The 14,171-nt window shown below is 35.1% G+C and overlaps 1 protein-coding gene across 1 annotated transcript in view; it reads left to right on the top strand.

Moving 5' to 3' along the window:
* Positions 1 to 14,171, top strand: part of DMD (dystrophin) — a 2,084,073-nt gene that overhangs the window by 175,979 nt on the left and 1,893,923 nt on the right. The window contains 1 exon segment of the mRNA NM_001003343.1: positions 2,430 to 2,491. Coding sequence (NP_001003343.1) covers positions 2,430 to 2,491 — 62 coding nt within the window.

The raw sequence follows: 14,171 nt of genomic DNA, 5'->3' as shown, positions 1-14,171 counted from the left end.
TGTATAGCAAAATAAAACATTAGCAGGTAATTCATTAAGGGCATATTTTTCTTGTATTAAAAGCAAAAGAAGTAAAAAAGAAGACCCTAATGCAAATATCTGTATGACAAAATTCACCTTTAGTGGTGTTTACACAGTAGATTCATACTATTTTGCACACAATGTGAAAGTTTCCCTCCTGCCTTCAAGGCTGATCTAAAAATCACTCTTTGTACATATAATTGAAACCAATAAAAATGTTGCTTTACTACCTACTTTTCACTGAAAAGTATGTGAAACACATCTCTTCAAATGTCTTCCTATTCAACTTTTGGATGAAGATGGTTGGGCATGTTTTACAACCAACCTTTAAGTGTATGTTTTCAAATGACTCATTTACTCTCCCATGTCTGACAGGATTTGCATGCACATGTAGGGAAAAATAAGTGGAATTGCAAATAATGTCATTAACTTAAAATGTGTCTATCATTGAGAAATAAATATACTGACAAATACTCTTGCAGCAGGTCCATGAAAATGATTAAAAGTTGGCCATTTGAAATGTTCTGTTTATTTATTTTATTATTATCAAAAGAGTAATGCTGAATTTAGGGAAGTATATTCACAAAAAGCTAGATTAGTTTCAGAAACTAGGACTATTTTTTTATTCACACTTGTCAACAAAGAAAAAACTTCCATATTGTAGCTATGGTTTATCCTGTACTGTATGGGTAATGCTGATATTTGGCCACATGCAGTGTAGTTTGTGGCCCTAACCCAATTAAATAAGAAGAAAGTATTTTGTGATGCTAAATAAAAATTTCTCATCTAGGAAAACAGTTTTAGGTTTATTATTTATCTGCTGTTACTCCATATAACTTAATAGTATCCACTTCCAGATTAATAATGTGCTTTAAAGATAAACAGATATTCTTAGTACATGGATACATTTGTCATGGGAAATGATTCTTCACTGTGGATCATCCGTTTTCAGGAGAAGCACTGGAGATTCACTGCTGAAAAAGAATCTAAGAGCAAATGAGGTTATTTTGTCAGGACATTTCAATAAGAGTTCTTCTGACCCAATGTAAATAAAATATAAACCTCTCCATTTTAAATCTTTCTCAGATGCACTCATTTATTGAACATTAATTAATATGATTATATTTACAGTAATTTAAAGGTAGGCTTTGGCTTTAAAAAGGATTTCAATTAATCAAGATTGATTATTTTTCTGCCCATTTAACTCCATACCAATTTCCAGCTTGAAAAAAAAGGAATAATTTTTAGAAGCATGAATTCTGTGAAGCTGTTTCTTAATAATTTTCCACCACACTCTCTTGGTATAAGAAGTCCTTGGAGATTTTTCCTTTGAGTATTTATATGTAATCCATGAAGGGTGTCATTTGCATTTTGATTTGAAATTTCCTGACTTTGGGATGAAAAGAAGTACTAAAAATTTTGAAGTTGTAAGATCCCCCCTCCTCTAAAGCTTTTGCATGTTTATCAAATATTTGCTGAGCTCTTAGTTTGTGCAGACAATGCTAGCTTCTGGGATGCAAATACTATGCTCCTAATCATCAAGAAACCTCTCCAATGCTAGGGGCCCATGTTAAGACTATGGAGGTATTGCAAAAGAGGAGAAAATCAATTTTATTTATTTTTATTTTTTTATTTTTGTTAAAGATTTATTTATTCATGAGAGGGAACCCTGGGTGGTGCAGCGGTTTAGCGCCTGCCTTTGGCCCAGGGCACGATGCTGGAGACCCGGAATCGAATCCCACATCGGGCTCCCGGTGCATGGAGCCTGCTTCTCCCTCTCCCTCTGCCTATGTCTCTGCCTCTCTCTCTCTCTCTCTCTCTCTGTGACTATCATAAATAAATAAAAAAAATTATTTATTCATGAGAGACACAGAGAGAGGGGAAGAGACACTGGCAGAGGGAGAAGCAGGCTCCCCATACGGAACCCAATGTGGGACTTGATCCCAGGACTGGGATCACGCCCTGAGCCAAAAGCAGACACTCAACTGCTAAGCCACCCAGGTGTCCCGAGAAAATCAATTTTAAATGTACTGGAAGGGATGTAAAAAGAAAATATCAGGAATAGTTTCTCAGAAGAAATACCCATATTGGCTCTTTTGATTATGGTAAAGTATTTATCATAGAAGGATAAGTAATATTTCCTTTATTCAGATGAGACTACTTTTCTGTAATGTCTTTATATAATATTTGAATCAGCATAGATTTGGCCATATCAATTATTTTTCACATCTCATTTTTAGTTTGGATGCCCAATACCAATATCAGTTATGTTTAATTTCATTATCAATGAATTTAATACCAAATATAAAATAACACTGATGCATAATAACTGAATTATTTTGGTTATGAAATATGATATTCAAAATTCTTTCCTAACTCTTAAGTCTTTTTTAAATTTTACATTATAGATGAAAGAGAAGATGTTCAAAAGAAAACATTCACAAAATGGATAAATGCACAGTTTTCTAAGGTAAGAATGTTTTGGTCTTCTCTTTTAAAATATAATGTGACTGAATTCTCAAAATGAACTATGTACCTGTGTAAGTTTAAATATCCATATTGTTTTTATCATAGTGTCATTTTGTTTTAGCTGTGCAGATTTAGGAACATTATGTTGACTTTTAATTAAGAAGCAGCAGCAGAATATATGGTAAAGAGAAATTATTTAATTAGACAAAATGTATCTTTGGATCTTAATGATAATGTGAGTTTCTTTAATTACATCAATCATCTAAAAATTATAATCACAATCTCCCACCAAGTAGCTAGTATATGCCACACATTAGCAGAAGATCTGAGGGATTTTTATTGTCTGAAAGTGATCTTTTTTTTTTCTTTCTTAGTCTTTACTAGTTCAAAAAAGACTGATACAACTGCCTTGTGTCAAATTAAAATAAGAAGTTTATCCTCTTTTTCTGCAGGCATCAACCCATACTCTTAATACATTTATTTATTTTGCAAATGCAACTTAATTTATATTCCATATATAGCACAATTCTAGATAATATGTGAACACAGAATAAAATATTCTTACCTTGAAAACTAGCATTAAGAGTAACATGTAAAGAGGTTTATATATATTTTGAAGTTAGAAAGATTTGGCTTATTTTGCATGTGATTATGAAGCTTAACAGGGTCAAGATATGTGAAAATTCCTACCACAGTTCCTGACAATCTTAATATATGTGGATCACTCTCTCCATAGGTCTGTCTTGTTTTATAAAAGTTTTGGTAATGAATCCAAAACAATCCCCTGGGAGATGCAATATTAAAAAGTGCACCCATTACTATTACAAAAGGTTTTCTAGTGTCATCTCTTGTTTATGGTTATTTGTTAGTAGAATTTTCCCAGGTAGTCTTTAACATATTAGCAAGATAAAGTTATTGAAATTTAACTAAGAAAATTTCGTTTATATTTACTTACTGAATTAACAATTAATAAATTGCTATTACAGAACTTTAAACAATAAACATAAAAACCTATTTTTAAAATCTCAAGTTTTTTTAAACTAAGTGGGTACAAATAATAAAAAAATTATAACAGTACTAATGAGGAAGAATAAATGAAAAATAAACTCAGAAATATGTAGGATAGGAATTCCTATTTCCCAGAATATTTACCAGGTGGATATATGTGGTTTAATTGCTATCTCTACCAGTCTCATTGAAATCTTAATTTTGGAATTTTGAAACAGGCAATAGATATAAGCTTTGAAATAAATATACAAACAAATCAGGATCATAAGGAGAAGTTTTGTAATAATACATGTTACATAATACTCTGAATCTTTGAATTAAATCAATGAGTTGTTTTAAGAAGTTGTGAGGACATAACTGAAACAAACACTGCAAATTCTCATTCCCACAGATCTAAATAGATCATTACTCCCTATACACTGACAGTTCAGGTAGCACTTACCACAACTCACATGCTAATATACAAACCATAGTTTGATATGCTGTCTTCTATGAATACGTTGTTGGCACTGACTTAGAGCAATTTTTCCCTACTCTGAGTGCCCATATTTTAAGGCTGTGAAATAATTACATGCATGAGTGCATTGACTGTTTTTTTGTATCCCCACCTCCAAATCCAACTTCTACTTATTTCATTTATTTTATAAACATTCTTCCTCAACCTATTAAAATTGGATTAGGGGAGTTACCAGAGTTTCATATTTGGGCATATGCTAGGTGTCAGGATTATAAATAAATGTTTATAAAGGCAGAGGAAAAAAGTACTTAGAGATCAAATTTATAACGTGTGTGTTGATTTTTCATTTAGAAAGCCTGAAAATATATTTTCCATGTTATCTGATTTTTCTTGTTGAGACTTCAAGTAATGACTAAATTCTTGTATATATTTTTGAGAATTAAGAGAAATCTAATTGATTCCATTTAAGTCCATTGATGATACCAAAAGATAAACATAACTGAGATACGTCACTTGGCACATATTTAGTATGTTACTATGTGGTGTTGGGCAGAATTCCAGGCGTGTAGGAGGCACAAGATTAGTTTAAGTTAAATCTTCAGATCTCATCAAACCTACACGTTTGGAAGATACTGGAAAATTGCTAAATGGAGAGGCACTGACTGAGAGACCCCAAAGGAAGGATCATCGAAGAGCAAAACACTCTATCCTGAGAGAATTGGAAACCATGGAAGGCAGGAATGTACATTTTCTTTGTAACCCCAATGATCTGTATCAGTGCAGTAAATAAATATAATAAATGCATTTTTGGACAGTAGTACAGAAGTAACATATATGTTAAGTTTAAGGAAAGAGGAGAAATTCTGAATGGAAAAGAATGTTGAAGAAGACTTTATTTTTTTAAAGATTTCAATTATTCATTTGAGAGAGAGAGAGAGAATACGTGTGTGCACATGAAAGAGAGAAAGAGAAAGAGAAAGAGAGAGTGTGTGCACACCAGGACAAACAGGGGAGAGAGGGAGGGAGAGGGAGCTGGGAGCTCCCTGAGCTGGGAGCCCGACATGGGGCTCAATCCCAGGACCCTGGAATTGTGTGCCGAGCCAAAGGCAGACACTTAACCAACTGAGCCACTCTGGCACCCCTAAAGGAGACTTTAAAAAGAGAAAAAATGATGAAAAATTATCACCTGCGTGGTAAATTAGTCAAAGAGAAACACACATGTACAATAATAAAAATGATATGATGACTTAAAATATTTAACAGTGAGGCTCACACACATTCATTTATATAATATTTGTAAAGTAAAAAGAGACTACAAAGTAGTTCCCTGTTATTTTGTAGAGTTACATAAGGGATATTTAAGGGGAAAAATGTGATTAAATAAAGCCTTATCGTTTTGTGTCATTCAAAGCCAAATGTACCTTTATAGTAAATCCAACTGATTATTCGCTTTTCTGGTACCATTTTAAAATAGACCCTATCTCTTCTTCAAAATAAGTCTTCTATTAACTTTCAATTCCAAAAATTTTTATTAGAATATGATTTATCACATCTATTCTATAAAGATAAGCAAACATTATTTATCTCCACATAAACACAAAGCCATTGCTAGGTAAGATTAATTCAAGGTAAATATTCTATTCATGTAATTTGTAGATATTTTATAATCCTAAAAATATTTAGTGTTTACCACAAATATAATTCACTAATAAGAATTACACAGGTTCATTCATACAAGCTTATTTAAAGAAAGTACACTTAAAATTATGACCAAATATAATTTTGCCATAAAACTTGCTTGATGTTGGTGTTAGAGAAAAAGCAATCTATGGGGGAAAATATTTACTACTAGATCAATTGAAAGATTTAAACCATCTCCCAGTGAGTTACATGATAGTTTTGATCCTACATTGGATTTAGTGATTATCTTTATTTCTATCCTCTAACTACACTTCTCTGTATGATTCTTCCAAAAGTAGTAGACAACTTGATATTTTATTTAAATGAAGTAGAAATGTGTGAATAGTTTTGTCTATGAACTTCACAAGGACCTATGATATGATAATGCATTTATGTCTTCATTGCCACAACATATACACCTGTACCTAATAAGCCAGATTTTACCCTCTTGGAATAATGATAACACAAGATAGAATTAACTGGTGTAACACACTTTTCCCAAGAATTTATCATTATTTATGACCTAGCCAGCACAATAAGCATGGTATCATGCAAATTAACGCCAAAATTGTGAGTCAGTAAATCAGGCTTCTTTACATAGGACTCTGTCATGAAGCCTTAGGGGAAATCATTATATCCACACTTGAATTCATTTTGGGAAAAAAGGTAAACATAAAATAAAAAATTCTTTGAGTTTTGTTTTCCTTATATGTCCATATCTATTTTGTAAGAAAACATACATTAAAAGAGCTTTATAAATGTTAAAACATAAACATAAAATATTGCCATTTTTGTTACCATGTAGTGAAATTGTTGGATTGAAGGAATCACATATTTATGAAATTTTCCTGGATGCCAGCTCATTCATCATTTGAATACGGTTTTGGCTACTTTCTTTGGCTGAAACAGGGAGGATTTGTGTTTTATTATCCTGCTACACTCTCTGTGCCAATCCATGCCCTCAACACACACATATGTACACAAACATGCATGGACATACACTCAGTTTAAAATGAATGAAACAGTTTCATTGTGCAAAAGGAAGAAAATGGAGTGCCTGGGTGGCTCAGTTGGTTAAGTTTCTGCCTTCAGCTCAGATCATGATCCTGGGGTCATGGGCTCAGAGGGGAGTCTGCTTCTCCTTCTGACCCTGCCCCCTCTCATGTTCTCTCTTGCTCTCTCTCTCAAATAAATAAATAAAATCTTTTAAAAAGGAAGATAATGAGATTTAGAAGCAAAACCTTGTTTCAGTGAAAGACGTAACAGTATGTATACATTTCCTCTGTGTTAGTTCGAAACTTATACATAACAAATTTATATTGGATTCTACTCAAGGGGCCTGATTTAACAGAGATGATAGAGTAGACCTATTGTGTCATGAGAGGGTCACCATAGATATAAACTCACCATTATGCCCTTGGCTTCCTTTTTCTCCCTACTATTTGATACCAGAAAGAATTAGATTACTGAAGAAAATGAAGGGCAGTGTACTGTATCTCTGGATCATAATAAACAGCTATTGGGGAGAAAAATTTTCCTTTGCCCTTCAGTGTTCTTCTGGCTGGTCTAAGAATTAAACTGATAGGAGGCAGATTAACAGGAGAAAAAAACCCAAGGTAAATTACATGCATAAGGAAGACCAGTGATATAACCGATCCGAAGAAATGACCAAGGCCTGCAGCCTTTATCCATTTTAGACAAATGAACTGACACAATAAAGCAAACCTCTTTGGGAGCTTCAATTGGTAAGGAATTCTATGGAATTTGGGCTGGGGTAGTAAATTAGTAGAAGTAACAAGGTTTGTTTATGTAGCCTGTTTTTTTTTTTTTTTTTTTTTTTTTTTTTTTTTTTTTAATTTTTATTTATGATAGTCACACACACACAGAGAGAGAGAGAGGCAGAGACATAGGCAGAGGGAGAAGCAGGCTCCATGCACCGGGAGCCCGATGTGGGATTCGATCCCGGGTCTCCAGGATCGCGCCCTGGGCCAAAGGCAGGCGCTAAACCGCTGCGCCACCCAGGGATCCCCTGTAGCCTGTTTTTTGTATAGCATCTTTAGCCCTAAAGTTCCTGTCTCTGATGATAAGAACGTCTCTTTACCTCTTGGTACAGAGAAGATAACTTTTATGTGAAAGATTTATTTCCTGCTTTCAAGGGACAAAGGAAGGCCAGAGTGTTCTTCTTGCTCTCTTTCTTAAATAACTTTAATTCAAAATATCTATATCCTAACATGGCAGATCTTGGGGAAGCCTTCCCTGAGCCTCAACATAGCTCATACAAAGCTTGGGTAAGAGTTGAATGATTGGGTACAGTTGTTTTAGTGAGATGACTATTGGTACAAGAAACTATAGACCTCCTCGTTTCAGAAATTGTGAAGATTAGGAACTTTTTCATTATATTTTTATATTATTATAGTTTTCATTATATTATCATATTAATTTCCCTATTGAATTATACTTTTATGGTTAAGTTGCTCTAGTGACCTCATGAGATAGTATTCAAGATGAGCTAAATATGAGTGGAGGTGGTTTGCTTCATGAAGAGATGAAGCTAGAACTCAAGAAATTAGTTATGGATATAATTATCTAAATTGTGAATATTTTTATTTATTAACATTAATTTTTATTTCCACTAATCACAAAGTAGTGTGTGTAAGAGAGAATTTAAATATTTATTTAATAATTTCATGAGAAATATTAAATATTGCCCTACTGGCATTGTGGACTCCCTAACATCTACACTAGTTGTTAAGATGACTTCTAGAATGATGTGTCTGTGTTTGTAATTTAGATAATTATGCTAATGGTCTAATCCACTGAGAACCATTCTGTTGAATGTTTTCTTGAATCTAATCTTTGCAAAGTACCCAAGTAACAAAGGATATCATTCAGTTAGTGAAATGAAAATTGGATTGTGATAGGTCTCACTATTTTTAATGAAAGACAAATAATTTATTGTGTATTTTGCAGATCTTTCTTAGAAATATGTATTTGATTAACCTACTGTTACTGAGCTCTTAATAACTCTAGCTAGTTGTAGAAGGTACACATGTTTTGCTCTTTAAGCTACTATGTTCTGAAACATCTTATGAGAAAATTGGAATTGTTGATTGCTATACCTATATAGTATAGAGTGGTCTCAGTGGCAAGCCTATTTAGCTGGAAAATGTAAATATTTACCAATTAGCATGATTGTTCCTAGGGAAAAAAATCTGTAGCTGTTAGGCAAATGCATTAGTTGTCTGATTTATTCTGTCTTAGGTCTCAGCATAACTTTCTAGCAAGACAGCATATATTGAATTTCTTGACTTGTTTTCATTTCGGAAAGAATAGTTGGCACTCTGGTACCATCCCACCAGAGATATATGGTTGTTAAAATAACCTTTCAAGATTCAACGAATATATGTTGAGTGCCACCTATGTGGCAGGCATAGTATTATATACTGTAAGAGGCACAATGCAACATGGTTTTTCTTCTCTAAAAGATTATCATCTGAGGGAAGAATCAATTACATAAACAAATAAAATAAAATATGGGGGATCCCTGGGTGGCACAGCGGTTTAGCGCCTGCCTTTGGCCCAGGGCGTGATCCTGGAGACCCGGGATCGAATCCCACATCAGGTTCCTGGTGCGTGGAGCCTGCTTCTCCCTCTGCCTATGTCTCTGCCTCTCTCTCTCTCTCTCTGTGACTATCATAAATAAATAAAAATTAAAAATATAAAATAAAATAAAATAAAATAAAATAAAATAAAATAAAATATGGCCTTTAATATAATACAAGTGCCATAAGAACAAAAGAAAAAATGACTAATTGCTTAGAGAGAATGACAGCTTGTTGGAAAGAGGTGACATTTAATTTGTTGACACAAAGACAAATTAAAGGGAGATGAAGGCATCAAGAATTGCATGTAGAAATGGAACAATTGAGGAAGCTTGCTTGGCCTGTCAGGTGGTGAGTGGCTGAAGAGATCTGTGTGAATGGAGAAAGGAGGATGTGAGAGAACACAAAGCCATTCCTGAATAATTGCTTTGTTGTTGGGGCCGGTTGGACCAACAGTGAGATATTTTTTTTAATCATGTTAATACCCAACCTCTGGTGGAAAAATGTTTACTTCTAAAACAATAGCCAGTAATAAAGCAATTAGACTGCCCTACTACCACTAATCCTTCCTGCAAAATTGAATCTGAAGCCTATGCTTTACACTTAGAGAATAGACATGTGGATCTAAAATGAAAATGCAAGTGGGTTAAATTTTTTTGTGGTTGTTTGATACCACGCATACTCATTAGCACACGACATAAGAATCACCTAGAGAGCTTGCTAAAACAGATTGCTGGGACTCATAGCCAGCGTTTCTGATTCCATATGTCTAGTGGAAGAGCCCAAGAACTTGGAGTCTCCCAATTAGAACTTGTTCCTATTATTAAAATTTTCTACAGCTATTATGTCAGGCAGTGAATAAATATTTTGAGTATTATGTCTATGCATTAAGTTCTTATCTTTCACTTAAAAAGTCATTTATATTTAAGAAACATGTTTTGACAGAAATACACAGAAATCCTAAGTTCATTAACTTATTATTTATTGAGTGTGTATTACAAATTGGTTGCTCTAGATTTTTGAACAGGGCAATGGAGAGAAAAAAGTCCTTTTCATCAAAGGGCCCTATGATCCCTATGAGTGAACCTAAACAAGGAAACAGCAAACTGTTTGACATTCTCTGTACTTATTTGTCAACTTGTTTTCTCTCTCTGAAACTAGAATATAGAATTTCAAATAGTGATGGATGGATGCTAAGAGGAAAGTTAAAGCAGGGTAAGGGAAGAATAAGAATATGATGAGTGCTATTATGTAAAATGGATTCTGAGAAAACCTCTCTAAAGAGACACATAAGAAACCTGGGGGAAGAGAAAAGAAAATCCAGGCAGAAAGAACATGTTCAAAGGTCCTAAGGAGGGATCATGTGTCTGGGACAGCAGGATGCCTGGGTTAGAGTGACCAGGGATGATTACTATGAATTACAGGTGAAATGGTATTGGTGGGGGACAAACTAGGTAGGGCATCTTGACCACTGTAAAGGTTCTGGCTTCGTGGTAGGTTAGGAGACTGAGTGTTTGAAGTAGTGACTGGTGTCCAGGGACAGCAGGATGCCTGGGTTAGAGCGACCGGGAATGAGTACAATGAATTACAGATGAAATGGTATTGGTGGGGGACAAACTAGGTAGGGCATCTTGACCACTGTAAAGGTTCTGGCTTCGTGGTAGGTTAGGAGACTGAGTGTTTGAAGTAGTGACTGGAAGCAATGTAAATTATAATGTAAGATATAAAGGAAGAATTTGAGAGGTGAGCTAAAGGATAGTATAATAATATGGGTCAGGTGTTAGGGGAGGCTAAAGCTAGGCTGGTAGCCTTGGACCTGCAGGGAAATGAATGGCCATAGTTTGGAAAGTACAGATAGTAGAATTTACAGATGGACTAGATATGGAGATCGAGAGAGTGGAGAAAAATAGTTTCAAAAACATTTTTTGACAGTTTTAGCCTGATCATCAAACAGGACGGGATAGCTATTTATTGGGGTAAGAAAGACTATTGAAGGAGAGGGTTTGGTAGGAAACTACAGGTAACTTTCCCATGAGAATTCATGGAAAAGAATTTTTGTTTTAGTGTATTGTCATGGAAAGAATATGTAAGGGTGCCTGGGCAGCTAAGTCAGTCAAGTAGCTGACTCCTGATTTTGGCTCATGTCATGATCTCTGAGTCCTGGGATTGAGCCCTATGTCTGGTTCTGCACTCAGAGGGGAGACCGCTTGAGGTTCTCTCTCTCCCTCTCCCTTTGTCCCTCCCCACCTCCTCACTCCTGCTCTCTAGCTAAATTAAATAAATATTTTTTAAAAAGAGTATTTTCAGCTTGTGAAATTAACTTAAAGGTCAAAAATTTAAAAGTTATTTTAATTTTTAAGAAAAAAAATTAAAAGAAGATATAAAATCCCTCTATCAGCCCTCTATCACACACACACACACACACACACACACACACACTCACACACTTGTGCTTGCTGGTGACTGAGAGAGGAATGTGTGTGTAAATCAAGTACATTTGCATTGGAGTTAATTTGATCTCTGTGTGTCTTGTGATCTAGTTTGGATGGCCAGAAATCAATGGAGACAGGCTTGATTTACCAATAGTTTTCTTCTTCATAGCATTTACTGTGTAGGATCTATGTCAACTGAATTATAGTTACTGTTTACATATATTTTACATCTATTAAATGGGATCTTTGAGGGTCTGAGCTTTGACTCAATCATCACTGTATACTCCACGCAGAGTATACTCCCTGATGTACAATGATACTCAATATTTACTGAATGAATGGGATGAATGGAAGTAAGGAAGGAAGAAAGGGAGAGAGGAATTGAAACCAAAGTTGGTTATACTGGCCATTATCTTAGTCCTTTCTTCTGTGAACACCCTCTCCTTCATGTTCTTTCATGTCTTCAAATATTATCTCCATCCAGGGCCTAACACTGGGCTTAATGCTTAGGAAGCACTCAGGAAATAATTTTTGAGTATACAACTTCCAAATATGCATCTGTGATACTGGGTTCAAGATCTGCATTTCTAAGCGCTTCCTGAACCTATCCACCAAGCTATGGCAGAGTTCTGGTAGGAGACCAAGATGATATAAATGCAGAAGACCCAGTTAGATAGATGGAAACAATAAGGGCTGGTTAATGATTGGAAAAGGGGAACCAGGAAGGAATCTGATGGGTGCAAGTGTTCCAGAACACTCGGCAGATATAGATACTTGAAATTGGGATGGGAAATGAGAAAGAAGAAAGAGGTATGTTTGGTGGCTGTTGACCACTTTGCTGTTAGTCAAATAGTTGGTTTAATTTGGTTGTGAGGCATTCAGGAAATAGGTAGGAGGGCAAATACTAGATTCAGTAGCCTGAGTTTTAATTCCCAATTCACCACTTAGTGTACATAGACTTAAGTAAATTACTAAACATTCATAAGCCTCAACTTCCTCATCAAATATTTATTTAAAATATTAAAAGATGGTCTGCATGCAAAACACGTAGAATTATACCTGGCATGTTGTAAACACTCAATTAGTGTTGGCTATTATCATTAATATTCTTTTGAGGACAAGAGGAATTGAATCCTTCTGAGAAGCTTGAGGCTGGTGTTTGTCTGACAGGCTTTTATTTTGCTGAGTGGGGCAAGGGAGCTCATGGATTTTGGTTATATCATGCTTTACTTTAATGGGGTTTGGGAATTGAATGGATTTAACTTGCTTTTTAAAAAGATTTTATGTATTTGAGAGAGAGAAAGAGCAGAGCGAGAGAGAGAGCACGAGTGGGGGTGAGGGGCAGAGGGAGAGGGAAACGCAGACTCCCTGCTGAGCAGGAAGCACGACGTGGGGCTCAGTCCCAGGACGCTGAAATCATGACCTAATCCAAAGGCAGATGCTTAACCAGCTGAGCTACCCAGGTGCCCCTGGATTTAACTTGCAACGTGTAAAATATATATATACCTGGCTTGAAAACACAGCTTTATGATTAAGATTGTTAAGGTTGGTGACTAGAGAAATAGATGAGGCACCTCACATAGAGCATGTGAGCTATGGATACCATAGTGGGTAGCTGCAATATTTACAGTGTAAGTCAAAAAGGAACAAAGAAGGGCAGATAGCATGAAGGAGATGATGTGACTATCATTGTCAAATGTCCACAGAGTTCAAGTTAGGATGAGTACTCAAGCCTGTACACCCATCACCCTCCAGAATGCTTGTTTGTAACCCTGATAATGCAGCTACTCCCTGGGGACCTCTCTCTACTTCTCTTTGGTATTTGACCCCAACATCCTAGATCCTGTATCATTGTCTTCCTTGGTTTGGTCTCCATGATCTTGTTTCAGAAAATGCAGCCACTCTTCTTTTTTCCTGTGGATTTTCTTTCTAATTCTCCCACAATCATCCTCTGCTTTTTGCATTTTTCATGTTTTCTAAGGTCCTTCTTTCCTGTGTGTTTTTTGTTTGCTTTATTTTGGGGAACTCACATTTTCAAAGTTTCAAAGTCATTTCTTAAACTATCCAGTAATCCTAATTTTATGTTTGAGTGAGATACTAACATTTGATAAAGTTAAATACCCTTTCCTGATAAAAAAATAATTTTAAAATAATTAGTTACTTCTGCTAACATGTTATAGTATGTACATATAGTTTAGTCTACAAGTCAGCCAACTACTTAATGAAGACACATTTGATGAATTCTGACTAAAGACAGGAAAAGTGTAAGAATGTTCCAGCTATCTTCACTATTATTAAACATTGTTTTGGAAGTATTAGCCATCAAGACCAGACAAGAAAAGCCAATTTAAGGCAAAACAGTTGAAAGAAGAGGTATCACAATTTGCGGATATGACTGTTTATCTAAAAGGTCACAAAGTAATAATAACAATAAGAAACATGGAAACCAATGCAAACAGCAAAATAATTTAGTAAGTTAGCAGAATATAAAATTAACATGCA

The sequence above is a fragment of the Canis lupus genome, chromosome X, assembly GCF_011100685.1.
Source record: "Canis lupus familiaris isolate Mischka breed German Shepherd chromosome X, alternate assembly UU_Cfam_GSD_1.0, whole genome shotgun sequence".
In the NCBI taxonomy this organism is placed as follows: Eukaryota; Metazoa; Chordata; class Mammalia; order Carnivora; family Canidae; genus Canis; species Canis lupus.
This window is presented reverse-complemented; position numbering and strand designations above follow the sequence as displayed.